Source organism: Microcebus murinus, chromosome 6, assembly GCF_040939455.1.
Source record: "Microcebus murinus isolate Inina chromosome 6, M.murinus_Inina_mat1.0, whole genome shotgun sequence".
NCBI classification, from domain to species: domain Eukaryota; kingdom Metazoa; phylum Chordata; class Mammalia; order Primates; family Cheirogaleidae; genus Microcebus; species Microcebus murinus.
The window spans coordinates 103,103,639-103,128,834 of record NC_134109.1 but is presented as its reverse complement, the minus strand read 5'-3'; the positions used below and the strand labels follow the sequence as shown (position 1 = coordinate 103,128,834).

Sequence of the window (25,196 nt, the reverse complement as noted above, 5' to 3'; positions counted from 1 at the left end):
GATAGGTACCAAAAAGGAGAAGACTACAAAAAACTAGAAAGAATTGTACTACAGCATACAAAAAAACCACAAAGACAGGAAGACTGAGTCTTTCATATCTGAAATTTTAAAATTTGACATGGAATGACTATATTTAATAATTTATTGTAACCTAGTAGGTTTTGTGCTAGGACTACATGTGACACTACCATCTCATACATCTTCTTTTAAGTATCATCTCCCCATAATAAACTCTTCTCCCTGTCCCTATATCAACCCCTCCAAACCACCCCGGCATTTTTTACTAATATTTTAATTTACATGTCCTTCCACTTTAAGCAAATTATAATTTAAGTGAAATTCTTACTCAAAGGGATATTAACCACTTACAAGCTATGTGACTCTGAAGTTACTTAACCTCCCTGAACCTCAATATTCTCATCTAAGAAATGGAAGCAATAATATCTAATAGGCAGAACTGTTGGGAGGATTAGAAATGATGACACATACAGCAATATTAGTGCCTGAACTGAACAGATGTCTAAAAATGGTTTTGTTATTATCACAGAGGGGTCACAATGGTATGGACAGTGAATATGACAGGAACTATTCACAAAATGAAAGAAAACAAACAGAACTTGAAAAGACTGTAGATGAAGAGAAGTAAATATTTTATTGAAAAGAAAAATGAAGACTCACAACACTGGAACTATAATTCCCCAGGATATTGCACTAGGGTTTGCTACAACAGAGCTATAATGTTATCAAGTAGGGAAGAAATTAATGGAAATTTTCAGCTTATAAAAAACTACTCCTTGTAGAAAAACAATTCTGAAACATGCCTAAATTTTCTAGTCATTGCAAACAGTAAAAAAAAAAAAAAAAAAAAAAAATGTGCATCCTTGCTCTTGGCCTTGTACATAGAAATGGCAACATTTCTTTCTCTTTTTCTCTTTCTTTATTTTTTTTTCTTCCTATTTTGGTATTTAGTCTTCAAGTACAATATAATTGGATAAATCACAATCCTTGTTTTGGACTATTATCGGTCATAAATTGCCCAATTTTACTTATTTAGCACTTTAATAAGTGATTAATAATGAAATAAGCACTCCCAATTCTGCTGCCCACACATATGCTAGAAGAGCAATTCACTTTTGTTTTTTTTTTGTTTTTTTTTTTTTTTGAGACAGAGTCTCACTTTGTTGCCCAGGCTAGAGTGAGTGCCGTGGCGTCAGCCTAGCTCACAGCAACCTCACACTCCTGGGCTCAAGCGATCCTCCTGCCTCAGCCTCCCGAGTAGCTGGGACTACAGGCATGCGCCACCATGCCCGGCTAATTTTTTATATATATATCAGTTGGCCAATTAATTTCTTTCTATTTATAGTAGAGACGGGGTCTCGCTCAGGCTGGTTTTGAACTCCTGACCTTGAGCAATCCGCCCGCCTCGGCCTCCCAAGAGCTAGGATTACAGGCGTGAGCCACAGCGCCCGGCCCAGCAATTCACTTTTGAACCCATATTTTGTGGGGTTGGCCAAGCCAGCTGCCTTTGGAGACTTTATTAGTACAAGTAGGAGCCTACTGGTTAATTGAGCCATTCAAACTTCAAAGTTATAGGTAATGGCCGGGCGCTGTGGCTCACGCCTGTAATCCTTGCTCTTGGGAGGCCGAGGCGGGCGGATTGCTCAAGGTCAGGAGTTCGAAACCAGCCTGAGCAAGAGCGAGACCCCGTCTCTACTATAAATAGAAAGAAATTAATTGGCCAACTGATATATATATAAAAAATTAGCCGGGCATGGTGGCGCATGCCTGTAGTCCCAGCTACCCGGGAGGCTGAGGCAGAAGGATCACTCGAGCCCAGGAGTTTGAGGTTGCTGTGAGCTAGGCTGACGCCACGGCACTCACTCTAGCCTGGGCAACAAAGCGAGACTCTGTCTCAAAAAAAAAAAAAAAAAAAAAAAAAAAGTTATAGGTAATGAAAGTCTAGAATGTTTAATTGGAAAACTCATACCATGATTATTTGTACAGTATCAGTTAACGAAGGTAAGTTTAACTTTTAATTATTTCAATTAAGTTATTTCTAGAAGGGTTACTTAGAGAATTTCCTTATCTGTTCCATTAGTTAGAAAACATGGATTCCAAGTGGGGCAATGTAAAATGGGTGAAAGACTTAATGGTTTATATAATTAACTGTTCTTTTTCACCATTATTCAAATTTTAAGGGAACATTTTTATGCAGTTGAAGAATCATATCTACAAGGCTAGTACTGCCAAACCTATAAGGAAAAAAGAAAATTATTTGACCAGGTGATTCACCAAGACTTACTCTAACCAGCTCCTATTTTTGAAGACTTAACAATAAAATTTCCATTTATGAGGATTTTCTGTTAATTAGAAAATAGCTCCTCAAAAAATGAAGCACTGGCCGGGTGCGGTGGCTCAAGCCTGTAATCCTAGCACTCTGGGAGGCCGAGGTGGGTGGATTGCTTGAGGTCAGGAGTTCGAAACCAGCCTGAGCGAGACCCCGTCTCTACTAAAAATAGAAAGAAATTAATTAACCAATTAAAAAGTATATATACAAAAAAAAAAAAAATGAGCTGGGCATGGTGGTGCATGCCTGTAGTCCCAGCTACTTGGGAGGCTGAGGCAGGAGGATCGCTTGAGCCCAGGAGTTTGAGGTTGCTGTGAGCTAGGCTGACACCACGGCACTCACTCTAGCCTGGGCAACAAAAGTGAGACTCTGTCTCAAAAAAAAAAAAAAAAATGAAGCACTGAACATTTCACCAAAATTTTTTTCCTAAAACCCCTCAGTAAATCTTAGCTTCTGTACTAGCTGAAAGCTTTCTCCTCAATAGCAGCTTTGGCTACCATCATGAGACACAATTTACAAATATCCAGAATTAAAGTCATTCATTTGCCTTGGTTTAGAAACCATGCGGGCCCCCAAAGTGTTCTTTAAGCTAATGTAAGTATGTACTTCAAAAACAAAAAACAATCTAGTTAGTTTAATTTACTCTAGTAAATTAGATATTTTATCTGCCATAACTATAATATAGCCTGTAATCCCCATGATAATGAATACTTCTTTTGGTTTTTCAAATTAAAATCTAAACATCATGTTATGTGCATTTAAACCTTTGGAAAACATAACTGTTGATGAAACAGTTTACTGAAATAATCATTGTTGATTAGAATTTGCTCAACATTACCTCTTGGAAATATCTGCAGAGGCTCTATTAACTGTCCATTTACTTGCTGTTCCATTACTGTGGAATAATACTGCAAAGAGATGATAGAAATAGATTACTCAGTAATGTATGAATGCTGGAATAGACACTCATGGGTTGTTTAATTCATAGTACTTTTGTAAATTGCTGGTATACACATATCAGCCTTGAGAATACTTTTCCCATATTTGCACATCAAAAACACTACAGTGAATATTCAGGATGAAAAGTCCTGTATAGTGTTGCCCTTCACACTGCCAATTATCTTTAAAAATGTTAAGACTTCATATGAGTTTTTTATTTAAGACTTTTTTTTTTTTTTTTTTTTTTTTTTTTTTTTGAGACAGAGTCTCGCTTTTGTTGTCCAGGCTAGAGTGAGTGCCGTGGCGTCAGCCTAGCTCACAGCAACCTCAAACTCCTGGGCTCCAGCGATACTTCTGCCTCAGCCTCCCGAGTAGCTGGGACTACAGGCATGCGCCACCATGCCCGGCTAATTTTTTTTTTTATATATATATCAGTTGGCCAATTAATTTCTTTCTATTTATAGTAGAGACGGGGTCTCGCTCTTGCTCAGGCTGGTTTTGAACTCCTGACTTTGAGCAATCCGCCCGCCTCGGCCTCCCAAGAGCTAGGATTACAGGCATGAGCCACCGCGCCCGGCCTATTTAAGACATTTTTTAAATAAATATTTAAAATGACACTAAAACATTTTAGCAGAAATTTCTCAAATTGCCTCCTGTTCTTTTCCCCTGAATTTTGCAAAGCAAAGTGAAGAAGCTTCACAATTGTTTTGGACCTACACACCAGTTAATCAAATATTATTCACATTTGTCTATAAAATACACAAATAATGGAAATCTAAATCAGAGAGACTGTGGAACCCGGAAACAAGATATGACCCATCCAAAGATGACAGGATTAACATGATAAAAAGGTAGCCTAGTTTCAAGCAAACATACCTTTTATGCTTTAGCCTTATAAACACTTTATTATGGATCAAATTTCACTGTAAAATTCTGGGCACAAAAAATAAAGTTCTAAATGAAAAAGCTTTCATACTCCTTCATGAACACAAATTACTCCATAGCTTATACTGTGGTCCGATTCCCATATTCTTTAATATGCTAACTGGTAAGTATATGTCCACCTAACTTGGAGATGGCTACTGCACTCTCACTTCTTTATAACGTCTGACACAACAAACTAATGTTCTTGGTGGAAAAATACTGGTTATGCAAAATGCTGATTTTGTATTTTGAGGGGCTGTCAAAGAGCAGAACTCCCCTTTCATCCTTACTGTTTCTATATTAAAAACACATGCATATTATTTAACTACCACATTTTCAGGAAATTCCTCCTTGATTATCATTATTTGCTGACATTCTAAAAAAGTTTCTTTTTAGAAGATAACACATACATCTTCCCTATTGCTTTTATGTACATCAAAATTATTATAAGACCAAAGCTTTTATTCCCCAATAAAGGGGAGCTATAAAATTCTATTATATATCATCTTAGAAATCAAAAGTTAACAAGTCTAAGGCTCTTTGCCTTAATAACAAATAAAGTGAAAGTGGATTTTTGATAGCTATGGACTGACATAAGTGTACCCTGATCTCCAAAGGCTCTCAAACTGTAAAGGAAAGTGATCCTCTCCTTCTCTAGACCTAAAACTGTATATACATACAGCATAAACATGTACAGCACACTCTCTGGAATACATACTAAGGCAAATGTCTTTGAGGAGATTCTGTTCCTTAAAACCACAGAAATATAGCACTCGCCATTACTCAAACAGTGATGACAAGTAAATGAAATATCAATCATGTAGGCTGTCAACCTTTTGGGACAGCAATAACTGTTAACAAGTAGTCTGGAAAAATTGTCCGAAAATGACTTGTCCTCAGCACACAAGTATTTGAGGTTTCCATGGAAAATTAAGATGCCAGTGGCTATTTGAAACATTGCTCAGGTATTCTCTTTAATGGGAAATTTGCCGGTTATTGATCCACAGCATGTACCCCCTTGCTTCTGAAAGGCTGCAAGCAACTTTCCAATCAGTGGCTGTCAAAAAAATTACTGCCTTTTTGTACTGATACAAGACAACAGCAATGGGGGTGTTCTCCTATAGCTAATGCTTTTCTTTAATTAACTGCTATGTACAATAGGTTAGTAATTTCAGTTACTACTTCACCATAGTCCTAGAAATCAAGACAAATAAAATATCCTTATGCTTTATCTAACAAATTAATTATAGAGTTGTCTAAAACTGGTGCTTGGGGTCAAGTTTGAAAACAAATAACCTCAAATGTAAAGGGTCAGAACAGGTGCAATGCATTTTTTTTTCCTACTATAAAACCTTGCATGCATGAAATTGACCTGTTTTCCAGTTTTATTTATTTACCTTACAAAATAAAAAGTTTCCCTTTCATTTTAGGTTTGTGCCAAATCAACTGGCAAACTATATATACTTTTATAGTCATTGTGAGAATTTTTAGGCAATCTATAAACATCTCTTTGTACTATGATTAATGCAATCACAGCAATATCAAGCATGCCACTTACCAGTGTCTCTAAAACAAGTAATTAGGTTTTGTTTTTGGTTTTTGACATTTCCTCCAAATTCAAGTATATTTATTTTCTCTTGCTGAAATAGTGGGTTTGATTTGTGTTTGTGTTAATGAGGAATCTTGTGTTCCACACAGCAAAGTAATTCACCATCAAGAACATACTGTAAAGGGTGATAAACTTACAGTGTGGGCTCACTCTACACAACTGACCCCTGAGTCAGAGTGCTCAGACCTAGACGTCTCATCACTAGCCATTTCCTAGCACCTGACCTCAGTGAGGAAAGGCTCACTGGGCCTCACTTTACTCACTTGTAAAATGAAGATAGGATCGACCAGAGGATAGCTATGAGACTCACGTTAGAAAACAGATAAGATAGCAATTAATAAACTGCAAACCAAATCGTTTTTAGATTTTGATCTTCTCTGTGTCTTTTCAAATAAATTCTTCTTTTAAAGGGATTCTCTCCAATTTCATTCTAAATAGTGATAAAGTAGGTAGTAATAACAAAGACTTCTACTACATAAAAACAAAAAAGCAAACAAAAAACTATAGCTAGTATACCAAGATACTTAACATGACTTGGACAGAAAAGTAACAAAGTGACCATCATAACATTAATGAAACCATTACTTGAAGTTATCCAGATAGCTTCTTTATCTTTACCTCTATAATCCCATCCTGGCTTTTAATACCCCTAACACAAAGCTCTGCACACAGTAGGTGTTCAATAAATACTTATTGATTGAAAAGGGGTTGAATTCTGATTCTGCCACTTGTTAACTTGTACAGACTTCAGGAAGTCATTTAACCCTTTTGAATATTAGTTTCCCCAAATGAGAGTAAAAATATCTACTCTTTCTACTACATAGGGTTACTGTGAGGCTCAAAAATTAAACTGCAGCAATAGAATTAATGAAGGCACTTTGTAAACTATAATGCATTAGTTGAGAAATTAAAAAGTACAACTCCCAATACTGAAACAATACTAAACATACCACTTTCTATCTTACTAGAAATGTTTCAGTATTTTAAAATGCAAAAATAATTATGTCTATGAGTACAAAATATTGCGCTCAAACCAAATACATCAGCAGCAGTTATAAAATGTGTTTTCTGTTGCTATCCCTTGCATAATCTGTTACATGCAGTAATTGCAGCAATAATCAATAAGCTGAGTAAAAGATTAATCAGTTTTGCGATTGCTAATGGAATCTCCAGTACCAGACTCAGATTAGTTTTAGAGTCCCTCTGAGATGTTCTTCAAAATCCTTAAACAATTTTAATAAGGATATGACAAAGTTTAGCATAGTTCTCAAAAAAATCTAATTAATTTGAAACAGAAGGCCAGATTCAACAAGGGGATAACAAGTACAATTTTTGGCTTTGTTTTCTTTGCAAGTTTATCAGTGTTCCTGTTTGTTATGAACATAATTCTAATTCTAACAGCACAATTCAATCAATAATTACATTTTTTCTTCATGGAAATCTGCCATATAAAAAAAAATCACAGTTTAATTTTATAAGGCACAAGTTCTCTATTAAGAAAGAGAGAGGCCGGGCGCGGTGGCTCACGCCTGTAATCCTAGCACTCTGGGAGGCCGAGGTGGGTGGATTGCTCGAGGTCAGGAGTTCAAAACCAGCCTGAGCAAGAGTGAGACCCCATCTCTACTATAAATAGAAAGAAATAATTGGCCAACTAATATATAGAGAAAAAATTAGCCGGGCATGGTGGCGCATGCCTGTAGTCCCAGCTACTTGGGAGGCTGAGGCAGCAGGATTGCTTGAGCCCAGGAGTTTGAGGTTGCTGTGAGCGAGGCTCACGCCATGGCACTCACTCTAGCCTGGGCAACAAAGTGAGACTCTGTCTCAAAAAAAAAAAAAAAAAGAGAGAGAGAAAAGAGGGAAATAGAGACAGAGAAAGAGAGAAACAACCATCACTCATTGGATACCTATGTGTGTTAGGCTCAGTACTACATATTTATTCTTATTCATTTAATTTCTTACAACCCTATCCTATTCTCAAGTATCATCACCTCTATTTAACAGATGAAGCAAACGGTTTATCAGTAAACAAAGAAAAATACTCTTTTCATTCTAGTCCATGCATTCAGAGCATAAAATGTATGCTTACTGTGTAGACCGGACTACTGAGCTGGCAGAGAGCTCTGGCTTCTACACTCATACCCTGTGTGGGTCAGGCTATGTCATCTGATCGTTCACAGACTGGGGAAGCAGTACAAAGACATCTGTGCTGATGGGTGACCTCTGGCTCTTTCTTTGGCAACCCTCCTGATTTTTCTATCTTTCCAAACACTGCTCTCAGCTTTCTGTAAGTAGTTCTTTCCCTCCACCTCCTTTAAATGCTAGAGTTCCCCATGGCTTTTCATCAACCTTCTCTTCTCATTTTATACTCTCCTTAAGTTACTTTAGCTACTTCAAAGGTTTCAATTACCAGAGGAGTCACTGAGACTAATTAGGAACTGATGAATCACAAATCTTTATTTCCAGCCCAGACTTGTCTCCTAAGATTCAGAATATATTCAATTGGTTGTCCAAAGCCTCCTCCAATTCAATAGGTCGAACACTGAATTCTCTATCTCTCCTACCCTTCCTTCATACCCTAGAGTTGTCTTCTGCTGCCTGGGTTTACTATCTCAGTAAATGCCACAAATATCTCTCTTTCCTTCTTCCCCACATTTAATCACCAGGTTTTATTAACCTGACATCCTCTCCACTTCTCACATCTGTTAACTTCTCACCAGCCCTATGACTACCACTGTCTTTCACATGGAAAGCCTCCTCAATGGCTTCAGAAATTTTCTCCCCCAAGCCACCCTCCTGAAATATGAGATGTGATCATTTCACTTCCCTGCTCCCTCAAGCTAATGGCTTCCATGACCTAACCCACCTTCCACCCTCATCCCACTGTCCACAAAGACTGAGTCAGAGGGACTCTTCCAGAACTTACTTTGCATTCTTTCACATCTGAACCTTTTTTTAAAATTGTTATGGGTACATAATAGTTGCATAGGGTACATGTGATGTTTTGATACAGGCATACAATGTAAATTAATCAAATCAGGGTAACTGGGATATCCATCAATCACTTCAGGTATTTAACATTTCTTTGTTAGGAAGATCCTAACTCCACTCTTTAACTTAAAGTAAACCCTAATAATTTATTATTGTTTCTAGTCATTTGGTTGTGCTATCAAATATTGTTCATTCTATCTAACTATATTTGACATCCATTAACCATCTCTATTTTATCCCCTCCTCCCCACTACCCTTCCTACCCTCTAGTAACAATCATTCTACTCTCTGTCTCCATGAGATTGTTTTTAATATTTAGCTGCCACACGGGAGTGAGAACATGTGAGATTTGTCTTTCTGTGCTTGGCTTATTTCATTTAACATAATGTTCTCCAGGTCCATCTATGTTGGTGCAAATGGCAGTATTCCATTCTTTTTATGGCTAAATAATATTCCATTGCATATACATACATCACAATTTCTTGATCTGTTGATAGATACTTAGGTTAATTCCTTATCTTGGCTATGGTGAATAATGCTGCAATAATATCTTTTCGATATACTGAATTCCCCTCCTTTGGATATATACCCAGCAGTAGGATCACTCAGTCATGTGCTAGCTCTATTTTTAGTTTTTTGAGGAACCTCCATACTATTGTCCACAGTGGTTGCATTAACTTACATTCCCACCAACAATATACAAGGGTTGCCCTTTCTCCAAATCCTTGCCAGCATTCATTATTGCCTGTCTTTTTGTTAAAAGTCATTTTAACGGTGGAGAGATGTTATCTCATTGTAGTTTTGATTTGGATTTTTCTGATGACTAATGATGTCGAGTATTTTTTCATATACATGTTGGCCATTTGTATGTCTTCTTTTGACAAATGTCTATTCAGATCCTTTGCTCGTTTTTTAATTGGATTATTTAGGGTTTTTTCCTATGAGTTGTTGGAGCTCCTTATATATTCTAGTTATTAATCCCTTATCAGATGGGTAGTGTGCAAATATTTTCTCCCATTCTGTGGGAGGTTTATTCCCTTTGCTGATTGTTTTCTTTGCTATGCAGAAGCTTTTTAGCTTGATGTGAGCCCATCTGTCCTATTTTGCTTTGGTTGCCTGTACTTTCGCGCAACACGTCCCTGCCCAGACCAATGTCCTGAAGCATTTCCCCAATGATTCTTTTTAGTGGCTTCATAGTTTCAGGTCTTAGAATTAAGTCTTTAATGCATTTTGATTTGACTTTTGTATACGGCAAGAGGTAAGGGTCTAGTTTTATTCTTCTGCATGTGAATATCCAATTTCCCAGCACCATTTATTGAAGAGACTGTCCTTTCCCCAATGCATATTCTTGACACCAACACACACACACACACACACACACACACACACACACACACACATATATATATATACACCTACTGTGAATAATGCTGCAATAAACATGGGAGTGCAGATATCTTTTCCTAGTTTATTCCTAGGTATTTTATTTGTAGCTACTGTAAATGGGATTACTTTCTTGGTTTCTTTTTCAGATTGTTCATTGTTGGCATATAGAAATGCGGCTGATTCTGTATCTTGCAACTTTACTGAATTTATCAGTTCTAATAGTTTCTAGATGGAGTCTTTGTTTCTCTAAATATAAGATCATATCGTCTGCAAACAAGGACAATTTGACTTCTTCCTTTCCAATTTGGGTGCCCTTTACTTTGTTCTTTTGTCTGATTGCTCTAGCTAGAACTTTCAGTACAATGTTGCATAACAGCGGTGAAAGTGGACATCCTTGTCTTGTTCCAGATCTTAGAGGAAAGGCTCTCAGTTTTTCTCCATTCAGCATGATACTAGCTGTAGGTCTATTATTTTTCCCCATTCAGCATGATACTAGCTGTGGGTCATATCATATCTATATATGACTTTTATCATATTGAGTAAGTTCCTTCTATACCCAGTTTTTTGAGAGCTATTATCATGAAGGGAAGTTGAATTTTATCAAATGCTTTTTTAGCATCAATTGAAATGATCATATAGTTTCTGTCCTTTATTCTGCTGACATGATGTATCACATTGATTGATTTGCATATGTTCAAAGATCCTGGCATCCCTGCAATGAATCCCATTTGATCACGATGAATAAACTTTTTAATATGTTACTGAAGTCAATTTGCAAGTATTTTGTTGAGGATTTCTGCATCTATGTTTATCAAAGATATTGGCCTACAGTTTTCTTTTTTTATTGTGTCTTTGTCTGGTTTTGGTATCAGGGTAATATAGGCCTTATAAAATGAGTTTATGAGTATCCCCTCCTCCTTGATTTTTTGGAATAGTTTAAGCAGGATTGGTATTTGTTCTTCTTTAAATTCTTGGTGGAATTTAGCAGTGAAACCATCGGGTCCTGGACTTTTATTTGATGAGAGACTTTTTGCTATTGTTTCCACCTTGTTACTTGCTATTGGTTTTTCAAGTTTTGGATTTCTTCCGGATTCAACCTTGGCCAGTTGTATGTGTCTAAGAATTTATCGATTTCTTCTAGGTTTTCCAATTTATTGGCATACAGTTGCTTTTAGTAGTCTCTAATGAGCCTTTGAATTTCTGCAGTATCAGTTGTAATGTCTCCTTTTTCATCTCTGATTTTATTTATTTGGTCGTCTTTTTTCTTAGTCTTGCTAAAGGTGTACCTATTTTGTCTTAAAAAAAAAACCATCTTTTTGTTTTGTTGATCTTTTATATTTTTTGTTTCAATTTCATTTATTTCTGCTCTGATCTTTATTATTTCTTTTCTCTACTAATTTGGGGTTTGGTTTGCTCTTATTTTTCTAGTTCTTTGAGACGCATCATTAGGTTATTTGAAGCCTTTCTATTTTTTGATGTAGCACTTATTTGTATAAACTTTCTTCTTATTACTGCTTTTTTTTTTTTTGAGACAGAGTCTTGCTTTGTTGCCCAGGCTAGAGTGAGTGCCCTGGCGTCAGCCTAGCTCACAGCAACCTCAATCTCCTGGGCTCAAGCAAGCCTACTGGCTCAGTCTCCCAAGTAGCTGGGACTACAGGTATGCGCCACCATGCCCAGCTAATTTTTTCTATATATATTAGTTGGCCAATTAATTTCTTTCTATTTATAGTAGAGACGGGGGTCTCGCTCTTGCTCAGGCTGGTTTCGAACTCCTGACCTTGAGCAATCCGCTCCCTTCAGCCTCCCAGAGTGCTAGGATTACAGGTGTGAGCCACTGCGCCAGGCCTTCCTCTTATTACTGCTTTTGGTGTATCCCATAGGTTTTGATATGATGTGTTTTCATTTTCACTTGTTCAAGAAACTTTTTAATTTCTCTCTTAATCTCTTCATTGACCCACTGGTCATTTAGGAGCATATTGTTTAATTTCCATGTGTTCATATATTTTCCAATGTTCCTCATGTTATTGATTTCTAGTTTTATTCCATTGTAGTCAGAGAAAATATGTGCTATAATTTCAATTTTTTAAAATTTTTTGACTTGTTTTGTGGCCTAACATATGGTCTATCCTTGAGAATGATCCCACAAGCTGAGGAGAAGAATGTGAACTCTGCAGCTACTGGATACTTCTGAGCCTTCAAAAACACTGTTCTCTTTGCCACAAACACCCTTCCCAGTTGATCGCCCTAGCTTACTCCACCTGTACACACCATCTGTAGAAAACATTCTCAGTTCCCAAAGCTAGATTAGGCACACCTTTGTGCTCACGGAGCACCTAAGGCTTAAGCGTAACATAGCATTTTTTACTCTCCCTGGTAATTTATGAGTTTTTCTTGTCCTCCTACACTGACCTCTGTTTCCTTTTTTGTTAATCTCTCTGACAAGACCATGAGCTCCTTGAGGGAGCTATATGCTCACTGCACCCTCATCACCTAGCATAGTGCTTGGCCAGAGAACTGCTATCCAATAAACATGTGCTACATGAAAAACTGGCTGTATGAATAAGAGAGCAAATCAGCGAGTGAGTGATCTCAGGTCTCAGCTCTCTATTTACTAGCTGTGTGACCTCAAAAAGGCATGCAATTGTTTGTGCCTCAGTATCCTCTGCTGTAAAAATGGAAAAAATATCTGCCTTGCTCACCTTATAAAGGTGTTAAGAAGATCAAAATTAAAGGAGCTGGTATATGGGAAACCTTACAAGTACTTTAAAAAAATCTTGAAATAAGGCATGGTGCTACGAATCTTCCACCTCTAAGCAAGAGCACATACAAGAAAAATGTTCATAACAATAGGGTGACATAAAAACCACTAAACAAGATCACTGAAATATATGGACCAAGTACAGAGGTAGAATTTAACTAATTGATTTATTGAGGTTGAGTCAGTATCCCCTTCAACTCCCTCACTTATAACAGTACTATAAATACTAAAGGGTATTATAGGGAACATTATTTCTCCTCTGGAAGCTCATGAAGGGCAGGGACCATGTCTTACATATTTTACTATCTCTTATGGCAAAAAGGTAATAACCTGGGATCTATATGGCCTTTAAGAGATCTTTGAAGCTCCTGAAATATGTGAAATGTTGTATTATGTGAATTTTCTAGGAAAAGAATAAACAACTTTCCTCAGATTTTCAAAAAGGTCATGCCTCCAAAAACCTAACAAATCACTGCCATATAGTATCTAGCACAAAAGTATTCCACAAATGTTTATAGGAAGGAGACAGGCAAGAACTAATATAGACATGGTAACTACTCTTGTTGGTCATATCTTCAAACTTACTCAGCAGCAAGTCTCCCGTACAAAGGAAATATCAGGCCTATTTACTATTCCTCCATACATTTATAACAGAACAGTTTCCTAAATCTCTCCTTAGTATTCCTTCTAAGAGACAACATAATTGGTATAGTATTTCACTTATAAGGAATACTCATGCTAGTTTTTTCCTACTAACAATAAAATTTTCAAATTCCTGTTTTGTCAATACTGCAAGCATACCCCATTATATGTAGCTCAGTCAGTAATTACAGCAATAATCAATAAACCAACCAACTATTTGCAGTCCATAGTTAATTTATTAGTTTTCCCAGCGAAGAACCCAACAATCTTAATTCTGTCAAATGGCTACAAATTCAATTACAACACTACTCAGATGTGGCATCAGTCATACCTTCTTTCAATTATTTCTTATACTTTACATTAAGAGGCTTTTCCTCTGTGATACTGACCTCTCACAAAGCACACAACTGCCCCAGTAGTGAAAAATAACATATGAAGCCAATCTATTTTGAATACCAAATTAATAGCCACATTTACTTACCTGGCTTCAGGTCCCCTGACTCCCTAATAACTCATTGTCCCTGCCATGAAGAGATGACAACGTGTCCAAGCTCTTCCTTAAATGACTTGACCAAGAGGGTGCACATATGGTCATGGATTGATTAGATGAGAAGAAAGAAAATCACAATGAAAAGTCTTCCAGTGTAAAGGTCAACAGGGAACAACTCTGGGGCCTGTTTACAGGCTAATGTTATTGAATAGATGTATTTATTAATGATTTGGAAGTGAAAATGACAGCAAGTTGGCTAAGTTTAATGATAACACCATTTGGATAAAACCATAAAGGACTTCAGGGAGCTCCAGATGGTCTTAATAGAAGTCTGGGCAGCCAATAGCAGATGAAATTCAACTTGGCTAAGTTTAAGATAATGTGTGTTGGCAGAAGGAGTTTAAATTTATATTCAGTGATAGGTCCAAAACTTGTAGGATCATCTCAACAGAAGTTTTCAGAGTGATCACCATGGTTAGTTTAGGGCAGTGTCTATACCAGGGTTAGGGACCCTGTGGCCTTGGTGCCACACATGTGGCCTTCTGGATCCTTGACTGTAGCTTATGACTGAATCCAAATTTTATAGAACAAATCTTTTTAATAGACTCTACGATAACCTTTCACCTGATTTCTAGGCTGAAGCAATTCTGCTATATCTCTAAAGTAGGAGAAGTTTAATAGTAGCTTCAGGAAACTTGCCACTTAAATAAAATGGGACCATCCAGTCATGCAGACAGTAAGCCAAATGGGACATTCTAAACAGGCTACACAAGCCTTCCACAGAGATGAAGCTGAACTAGGAGCAGAGCCACATTAGTGACAAAATGTTGGTGGTCCAAATCTCCTGTTCCAGCAGTCCCCAGCATGTTCTCATGCCACCAAAGCTGTGGCTTGCTCATGCTCATCTTTTCCTTTGCTTCTACGAACTGTATAACAAAGCCCTTGTTTTGACCCAAATTTGAGTATGCTTCTGCTCCTTGATACCAAATATGACCCAGAATGTCAAAAAGCATTATTTTTTACAATCAGAAAAAAAGTAGTATTTGTAAAGCTTCCTCAGCAAGACTTCAATAGATACCAAAATATAAACCTTATTTAAAACAACCAGGAGGCCAGGTACCATGGTTCATGTCTGTAATCCTAGCACTCTGAGAGGCCAAGGCAGGAAGATCGCTTGAGCTCAGGAGTTCAAGACCAGCCTGAGAAAAAGAGCGACCCCGTCTCTACTAAAAATAGGAAAATTAGCTGGGTGTTGTGGCACACTCCTGTAGTCCCAGCTACTCAGGAGGCTGAGGCAGGAGGATCACTTGAGCCCAGGAGTCTGAGCTTGCAGTGAGCAATGATGAGCCACTGCAGTCTACCGGGGGCAACAGAACGAGGTTCTGTCTGAAAAAAAAAAAAGGAGAATAGTCAAAATGATGAAAATTGTTTTTGCTTATATTGTGCTCCACTCATACAAGCCTCCCAATATCAAGAGAACCAGATGTACTAAATCCTTTACTAGACACAGGACTTAGCAGAAACAAAAATACACAGCTGAGGCTGACGCAGTGGCTCACGCCTATAATCCTAACACCCTGAGAGGCCAAGGCAGGAGGAACACTTGAGCTCAGGAGTTCAAGACCAGCTTGAGCAAGAGCAAGACCCTGTCTCTACTAAAAATAGAAAGAAATTAGCTGAACAACTAAAAATATATAGAAAAAATTAGCTGGGCATGGTGGCGCATGCCTGTAGTCCCAGCTACTCAGGAGGCTGAGGCAGAAGGATTGCTTGAGCCCAGGAGTTTGAAGTTACTGTGAACTAGGCTGATGCCATGGCACTCTAGCCTGGGTAACACAGTGAGACTCTGTCTCAAAAAAAAACAAAACAAAAAAACAAAAAAAACCCAATTTTATATATATGTTTATATCTATATATATATATATACACACACACAAACACAGAGCTGAGTTTCCTAATGAAAAGTCACCCAAAAGTAGAGGTTAACAATAAAATAATCCCTTTCTAGAACTGGACCTCAACAGCACTACCAGACAACAAATACAAAAATACAAAAGGAGAAAAGCAGCATACTATTTTCAATCCTTCTAGAATATGAGAGGGGAAAATAAGAACGACAAATTTAAACTACCTTAAAGGAATATTTAACAGGGTCCTTTAAATAATTAGTAATGATCAGGTATTTAGTTTTCAGAATATGTAGGTTGTGTGTATTTTTTTTCCCTAATAAAGCATTTCACATTCTAATTAAAAAAATACTTTATGGAGGAATTAAAAAGATACAATAGTGTCAGAGGAAAAGCCATGATCCCAGAAGTAGAATATTCTAACAACATAACTTACAAGAAACTATGCTATAAAAACAGATTGTTGATTAACACAAACTCATAACAAAATGCAGAGAGCTATCACAATGGTTCTGTAATAACACTTGGATGCTGAATTCTTTCAATACATTAAATATCTCCTTGGAGACCAAATTACTTTACATTTTCTTAAAAGACAATTTATTATAGCTTTGTTTTCTTCTCATTATATCTATATATCTAATGAAGGAAAGAATAGAACTTCTAAATAACTTACATAAAATGGTACTAACGTGTGACAACAGACTTTGGTTTAATATGTTGGTTATTATTTAACAGCACACAACAACCTACTGCCATGACAAATCCTTACCACAATATGATATTCCATGCATCATATGTATCAAAAACGACTGTATGCCATTATTATGGCACTCATAAAATTAACAGCTTCAGGCTGCTAGTGATTTAAATAATTGATAAGTTTTCAATTAAAAAGGCAACATTTTCAAGTCTAATACAAAAATCTATTTAAATTACTGATAAAATCTTACACTTGTATTGGCCCAAAGCCAGAAAAAGCTTGTATTTGAGGAAGAAGAAAAGTAATTCTCCAAGTTTAAACTCAGAGGCTGCAAATTTGTTTTTATTCTTATGCAGAGATATAGGCTGTTTATTCACTTAACCTCTGTAATCAATAGAAAAGAATGATTAAAAGAATTAATGGTAAAAGTGTCTCTATATTTGATTTCCCCCATATAGCTTTTAAAAAAATACTAAGGTGACCACAGATGGAATTTCATATGAAAAACTAAGCTGGGCTTTTGTTTGTTTGTTTTTTTAAAAAAAAACAAAAATGTGCTCATCTGTCAGTATCTTCCCTATGCCACTACATCAAATCCTAGAATCAAACTTCAGGGCCAAATTGAACCTAAAAATATATATACCAATACAAATTTTTAGTAACAGGCTGGTAATCATGAGGACTAATAACCAAAATATAAGATTAGGTCCAAATGATTCTCTTCATGGCAAAACTACAACCCAAAGAAATGTCAACATAAGAACCAAGACAGATAAAATGACAGCCAACCAATCTTGTTTGTGCTTTTTGCAAAAGATATTCCTCTACTCTTTACCTTTTAAATGATTACTTGAGAGTTTGACTCTAGACAAACAAAGGGTATGTGATGGTAGGGGCTACAGCAAAAGACAAGAAGAAAAGGAGACCCATTTGTTTTAAATTATTTAAAATGTGTTAACTGTCTCAGACATATTTTCATTTCAAAATATTCTACTGAAACACTCAGCATCAGAAAAATGGAGCTCTACCTTTATGTATGTGAAAATCGGGGTGGGGAGGGCTCCATTTCCAACTATAAATATTTATTGAGTGAATTAATGAGAAAACCTGAAACTGATCAGCCAGACCAGAATCCATGAACCAGTGCCAATGCATAAAAAGTTTTCATCCATCCACAGAAAATTAAGAAAAAACAATAATAATGTAAGTGAATTGTACACAGAACTAAATATACTTACTTTAAAAAAAGGGTCATCTTTACTTTTGAGATTATGTCCTGCCCACTGTTTTATTCTTTAAATGACACCTGCTATTTTTCTTTGTTAATTAAATAATGGTATACATAATTTTCATTAGTTTACTTATTTTACTAATGTTTCTATTTGGTAAAATTAAAAGTTACCATGCCCATGTCTGTCCCCCAACCTAAAAATGAAAAACTTACTAGTTCATGAAATGCAAACATTTGGGGATCAATGAGCTAAATGACTTCTATTCAGTAAAAAGTGGCTCCCAAGAAATTTTGGGAAATTTAAGTTCAGGATGTAAAGGTTATGTAATCATGACTCTAATATTTTCTTACAACACAAAAACAATTAAACATTGCATTTGAGAAGATAAGCATAAGTTGTAAGGAACATATGGTACAGAAATCACAACTAAGGTATTATAAAAACACAAATCATTCAGAATTTAATAATGCAGATGACATAAAAATATCCCAGTATGAATCTGCAAGGAGGTGGGGGGTGGGGAGATAGTGGAAAATAGTGAATGAGCATTGGCTTTAGCATAGGGAAATTCCATATTCACGTTCACACTAGTTAAACCCTGGGCATGTCTCTTAACCATATAGCTTCCTCATCTAAAAAAAATAGGGATGATAATATCTACCTCACAGAGTGATTATTAAAACCTAAAAAAATGAAATACCCCAAGCATTTTTTATATAGCAGGCACTTAATAACGCAAATGGCTGTTATTATCACTATGATCATACCCAGTCACATTTTCAAAAAGCACAGTGTGTAAGATCATACCAATAGTACATATTTTTTATGTGTAGTTATGTTGAATACATAATGAAAATATACTGATGTCAGTTCTCTGCAATGGACATATGTGAGAAAATTAGAAACCATCTCCGTGTATACGTGTGTGTATGTGTGTTAAAACTAAGCATGTCTCATTCTCAGGAGAGTTAGCCAATCTATCAGTGCTACTGCTAGACCTTTTAGCAGACAATCCTACTCTGCCTTTCAAGGTACTGGTGAGCCCAGCTCTAAATTCTCAGTACACAAAGACTCCCACATAAGTTAATGGGAAGTCAATGGGAAATTGACTTTTCCTACTCTATGCTGGTTGGAATGCAATGCTCTGTTAATCATCCCATCCTTCTTGTTCTCCTTCCTCCTACCCTAAATTAAAACTATTGGTGGAAACCCATACAGATAGTTTACAGTTTTCATTACAGTGAAACTATATCCTGGTTGAAGTCTATCAAAAACCTACAATCTTAACTGTTGGCTAAGATTAGAGTCTCAGTGAAAACCAAGGGCCTTGATTCCACCATTTCCACCACAATACTACTTTGCATTTGTATAGAACTTTTATGTTTTCAAAGGGCTTTCACATCCATTATCCCATTTGATCATTACAATGACCCCGTGCAGTATAAAGGACAAGTATTATTATCCACAATTGACAGATGAGGCAACTATAGCACTGAAAGGTTAAGTGATTTGCCTAAGGCCAGGAAACCAGAGTAAGCTGTGGTCGCCAGACTTTCAGTCCAAAGCTCCTTCTACCAGACCACTGGAAAAGGTTTTGTAAAGAGATTACAAACTCAGATAAAGTAAGACGTGAGAGGAAAGCTCAAATCAGGTATGCTATGTCTCTTCATCATAGCTGAATTTGTCAAGCTTAGTACAGAAGTTTTAGATAGCCTTTTCTCTTGTTTATCTACTTTAGTACAAGATAAATGTCAATACAAATTTTTACTGAAACTTGAAACACAAATGAAAAATCATTTCAGAATATATTCAAATCACTTTGATTTAAAAGTAACCCTGTGGTTCATTTTCCGATGAGGGTAGGAGGATGAGTAGTGCACAAAATAACTGAGAGTACATCTTTAAATTGTATATCCATATTAAGCCTGCAGCTACATTATAACTATAGTCTGGAAGGGTGAAAGAGATCTCCAGTTGAAAGTAGATTTTGAAAAATTTTTTAGAGCCCAGGGGTTCATTTTTAATGAGCCGTTACTTTAAGTACTGCATAAAAAATACAGGAAATTGATAGTCCATTTAGTCTGCACCATACCTAATGCAAAAGTCATTAAGATGCATTATTCTTAATGTTCATGATATGATCAGTAAGTGTCTTTTGAAAAGAATGCCCTTAACTTTCACGTAAGGATGTCTTTGAAAACCTTATCTATTATATAGAAAGATACATGGCAACTGTGACTTACTTACATATCTTCACCATGCCCAGAAAACAACATCCTCATTTACATTAACACTTTTAAAAATAGTCCTCATTTGTAATATACTTACATATGACAGCATTGCCTTCATTTCTTCATCACTTCTCACTGTAATTCGATCACCATCTTCATCTTCATCTGTTTAAAAAGCAATATGATGCAAGTGATAAGATTTACATTTTTTTTAAGTGTATAAAAACCATGCTGGGTGGGACCATAATACAACTGGTTTTTTACAACTTGATATCTAAACCCTCAACACCATATATTTGGAGGATGTTGGGATTATTTGCTTGTTGTTTTGCTTTTGTTCAGAATACAATCAGGATCTCAATATGGAACTAAAATTTTCTTTCAGGGACAGCTGAAAATTAAAATATTGCTAACTCATTCACAACATATATCTAGGTTAAAGTAAATATAACTGGAATATGACAAAACACTTTTGGTTTGAAGAACTTCAAAACCCAAAGAGAGGCCAGTCTTGTTCTACTATCAGTAATTTTTTAACTTCCCAAGCAGCCCCCTACCTGTCTCTCTCTCTCTCCATTCTTCCTCTCTCCCAGGCAACCTACCATGTCACAGTGGCCATGATAAAAATGGCTAATATTTAATGAAAACTACTATACACAAGATACCATGAGCTTTGCATCATATGCAATTCCTCCTTAAAAACCTCACAACAATCCTAAAATGTGGACATCATAATCATTATTATTATATTTTCACAGAGGAAGAACCTGGGGCCTGGTGCAAGATTAACTTGCCAAGCAGCTCTAACACAAGTCCACCTATATCACATTCTATTCAGCAGCCCTCTCTCTCTTTCTGAACAGTTTCATTTGCTTTGGTTACTCTGATCATAACAAGCTTCAAATGATGATTCATGGTATTTTGAAATAATTTAACAATCTTAAAAATAAGTTTTAAATAAGCATTTAAAGTATTTAAATAACTTAAATAAGTATTTAAAGGATTTAAGTTTTAAATAAGTATCATCAAAGAGGTCACATCTAGAAACAATGTACTTTTTTCAATGACACTTCTCTTATCCAAAGTAGCATTTTGAAATATCCCTTCAAAATAGCTTTCAGAACTTGAAGATAAACTGCATGAAAATATCAGATATCATTCTTAACCCAAAATGTAATTGTCAGCCTGGTCACCCACCCCCCACACCATCTGCCAGACAGGACTCAGAATGACTTCGGCTATTTCTAAATATTTAGCTAGCAACTTCATCCTTCTAAAGATAAAGATTTGTCAACAGTGAGAACAGCCTATGTGTTAGACCCTAAACGCACAGTTGAAACAAAAGTGCCAAAAACGTTTTGAGTAATATACAGAGCCTCCCAAGTGGACAACTTGGAAGGGCAGGCTCTTGGTAGGAAGCCTCAGCTCTGGTACACTTGTTAACAATTGGTATCATTTTTTTGTTCACTCTTGGGCATACAATTGCTGATTTGATCTGATGTGGAGAACACTCTGATCCCGAGCCTAAAGAAACAGACAAATCTCTCATCATAAAGAGAGTAAGTCTGTACAACACACTCTGGGAATATACTGAAAGGACAGGGAGAGTTCAGTTCAACACAGGGTACTTCCCCCACCATAAGTCAGCAGATTCTTCCTTGGGCACAGCTGCAGTTCTAAAGATATCTCCCTGCTTGGTGACCAGGCTATAGGGACCCTAGGAGGGAGTCTGTGCTCTCTCCCAATTAGCCTATTTAAAACCAAAACTTTACTTCCTTTTTCTCCTCAGTAGCCAGTAGCAATGCGACAGCATGATGGAAAACAACACTTGGGCCAGCCCCACACAGTGACCAAGCCAAAAGCTCTCACCCAGGTTTTCTTTCCAAAGCACTGTCTGGATCCTGGTTCACTTCCACAGAGTTCCCCAATTCGATGTGATTCAGAATCAAGTCACACTGTCTAAATAGCTAGAAGCTGCTGAGAGTGACTACTGGTATCGCATTAACAAGAGTTGCATTTTCAGTGTACAAGGCACACTCTGGCCACTTTGAGCAACAAAGGAGGCACAATTCTAGGGATGTTTCACTTGTAAAGAACTATAGAGGAATCTAGCACCTTTTATTTCTTTCTTTCGTTTTACATACAGATTCTCTGGGGCCAAATTGGGAGAGAAATGCCATTGTAGCTGTAGCAAGAGAAGAAAACAGTTTCCATATACATTCCAAAAACTAACATTTTCAAGGCTAAGTCTAAAGTTTTCTTAAAAATACAAGAGATAGGAAAAAACAGAGTATAAAAGGATATGATGTTACATGTTACCACACATGAAAAGCACTTTACACTTTTGCTTTAAAACAAGGTCAAATTCTGTTTAAATAAAGACTAAAATGATTTGTTCTGTATGAGGTCCTGAACTTGGTCAAAAGAAAACAAACAAAAAACACCAATTTCCAGTCTTAATGAGGTAGTTTTTTATAAATCTCACTTTTGTACCTCCTCATAGCTATAGAGATGATGGTTGCAAAGATACAGCTTATATTCGAATTTCCATACACATAAGACCTAGATAAGGTATTATTCACATGGGATGGGGAGGTGCTTATAGTTTATTAAAATAGGTGAAAAACCTTATAATTTCTTTTATAGTTTATTAAAATAGGTGAAAAACCTTATGTGAGGGCACAGACTCCAGAAAGATCATTTGTATTATAATCTCTCTAAATCAAGAACAAAACAAAAAAAAAAGAGGGAAGAGTTCTTTACGTTCTCAATGCCAGAGTTTGAACCTTTTAAGGATACTTAAAATATTCTAGAATTCTAGATTTCCACAAAATCTCTTGAGGGATTATTTCATAGAGGGAAAAAAACTGTGAGGGAAGTTAGTTACCAGAATAATTCCTTATAGGGCAGTTCCACAAAAACCAGCTATGAAACACTACAAGGGCACTTGCTTTAAGCAGACAGAAAACTGAGGCCAAAAGCTTTTGATGCCAACCTGGGGGTAAAAGTGTTAGAGCAACCCCATTAACAGGTATGACTCCAAGAGAAAGATTTCAGATAACTTGAAAGAGGCATTCTAATAAAGCCTGCGGATAAAATCAGACTTATATCGTGCAGTGATTAATAGTTCTTATGGATTAATAGAAGACTTAGTTTTATGTAGGTATTGGTTTTCTTTACAAACTGTTCTTTGGGGGACTATCTGCTTCATTCTTTAATATTTGTGCTTAGTTGTTTTAAAGAAGACTCAGTTCTTATCCAAGAGGAGACTGAGTTGGAAAAGTAACCACACCCATGAGAAGACTGGTGGGGTTCTGGACAAAAGGCAAAATCTGAGCTATCTTTGACCCCTTGATGATTTGCCCAAGAGCAAACCATTCAGCTTAACATTTAAAGTGAAAATGCGCTTTTTTCTAAAGATGGTGAATGGATAAGTATGAGAAGTTAGTGAAGTGTAAGAAAGCAGAAATACATACTAAGCAATTTAGTATGACAGTAATCTAAACCACTTTTCTGAACAAAAAGTTGGACATAGCCCATCTAGCAAAGATTCTAGATATTTGCCTATCAAACTGGATTAGCTATAAAATCACAGTAGCTGGAACTATAAATCATAAAAACTAACATGGGACAAAGAGTTTCAAAAGTACAAACATGTTGGTGAAGAACACTAAAAAGTAGTGGTACTAAGTAGAAAGAAGTAGAAAAATAATTTGAACTTTTTCTGTCTTATACATGGAGGTTCTTTGCCATCTGACCAAAAAAGCATTACTGGATATGACCAAGAAAAGGGAGGGTGGGGAAAACAGATCTGATACACTGGTTCACAATGAGAATTCCAGGCTTCTCTAGTTGCCTGGAGCATAGTAATATGATTTTCCAGCACATTAGGGAAGCAAAAGTAGAACCAGAAAGTCTATGTACTGGCTGGATTTTGTTAATGTCACTTAAAATGGAGGAGAAAATCCTAGCAAGATACCAAATAGAGTGCAGCAGATGGTAAACAAATATTATGAAGCAATCTTCACAAAATCTGCAGTGTGTCACAAATATACAAAATGGCAGAGTTTGGGAAAAGAGAATCATAACAGGCCATATGTTGTTAGCGATTTTATTTGCAGCAACATGCAATCCAAAAGAAAAACCAAGAAGAGGAACATAAAGGCCCAACAGAGGAGGAAAGGCAGCCTTAGGTAAAGGGCGGTCTGAATGGCCTCCCAAGTAAGCAACAGACTCTGGAGAGCTCTCAGCCAAACAGCACCCACTGTGGTGACAGGGGCTCAAGAGGGCTTTCAAAGAGAAACAATCTCACTTCTACAAAGAGCAATAGAAAGTTAAGGCAATATATTATATGTCATTTGTCACACTCCTTCTGTGCCAGGTGGGAGTCAATTAGAACTACAGCAAAGGCATTTTTCCCAGGCAAGAGAAAAGAAATGAAAACATAATTGTAGAGGTTAGAAAGACATCAACAGGAAACTACCAGAAAAGATGTCAAGTTTAAGGCCCTTCTCAGGTGTGGAGTTTAATGATCTGGGCAGGACTAGAGGCTACAGTTTCTATGGTCAAATCTTCATATCCACGAGTTTTAATTTAGCTCCCTGCCTCCCTCCTCTTGATTCCTCCTTATTTCTTTGCTTCCTTCTTCCTTCCAGCAAATATATAAAAAGTGCCCACTATGTGCTAGGCATTATTCTGTGCACTCGGATAGTAACAGTGAAAAAAGAAAAAACAAACAAAACCCTGCTCTCATGGAGCATACACTCTAGTGGAGACAGACTGAAAGAGGTAAGGGATTAGACCAGGTACATATCTGGGAAAAGAGTGCTCCAGGCAGAGGGAACAACTAATGCAATGGCCATGGTTACAGGAGTGGCCAGCATATTCAAGAGACAGAGGGGAAGCCAGAGTGGCTAGAACAGAATGAGAGGTGGGGAGAGAAATAAATGGGTTCACAAAAGTAATGGTGGGACAGGGTTGGGGGCAGATGAGAAAATACAGGGCCCTACAGGACATTTTAAGGACTTGGCTTTTTATTCT

General features: G+C 36.7%; 1 protein-coding gene across 6 annotated transcripts in view; it reads right to left on the bottom strand.

The window, feature by feature from the left end:
- The window catches only part of MAP2K5 (mitogen-activated protein kinase kinase 5), a 254,317-nt gene that overhangs the window by 214,982 nt on the left and 14,139 nt on the right, over nucleotides 1-25,196 (bottom strand). For all 6 annotated transcript variants that reach the window (XM_076004507.1, XM_076004508.1, XM_076004506.1 and 3 more), the window contains exons 3-4: nucleotides 20,254-20,321; nucleotides 3,186-3,255 (exon numbers count right to left, since the gene is read on the bottom strand). In XM_076004507.1, coding sequence (XP_075860622.1) covers nucleotides 3,186-3,255; nucleotides 20,254-20,321 — 138 coding nt within the window. The remainder of the gene's footprint in view (nucleotides 1-3,185; nucleotides 3,256-20,253; nucleotides 20,322-25,196) is intronic.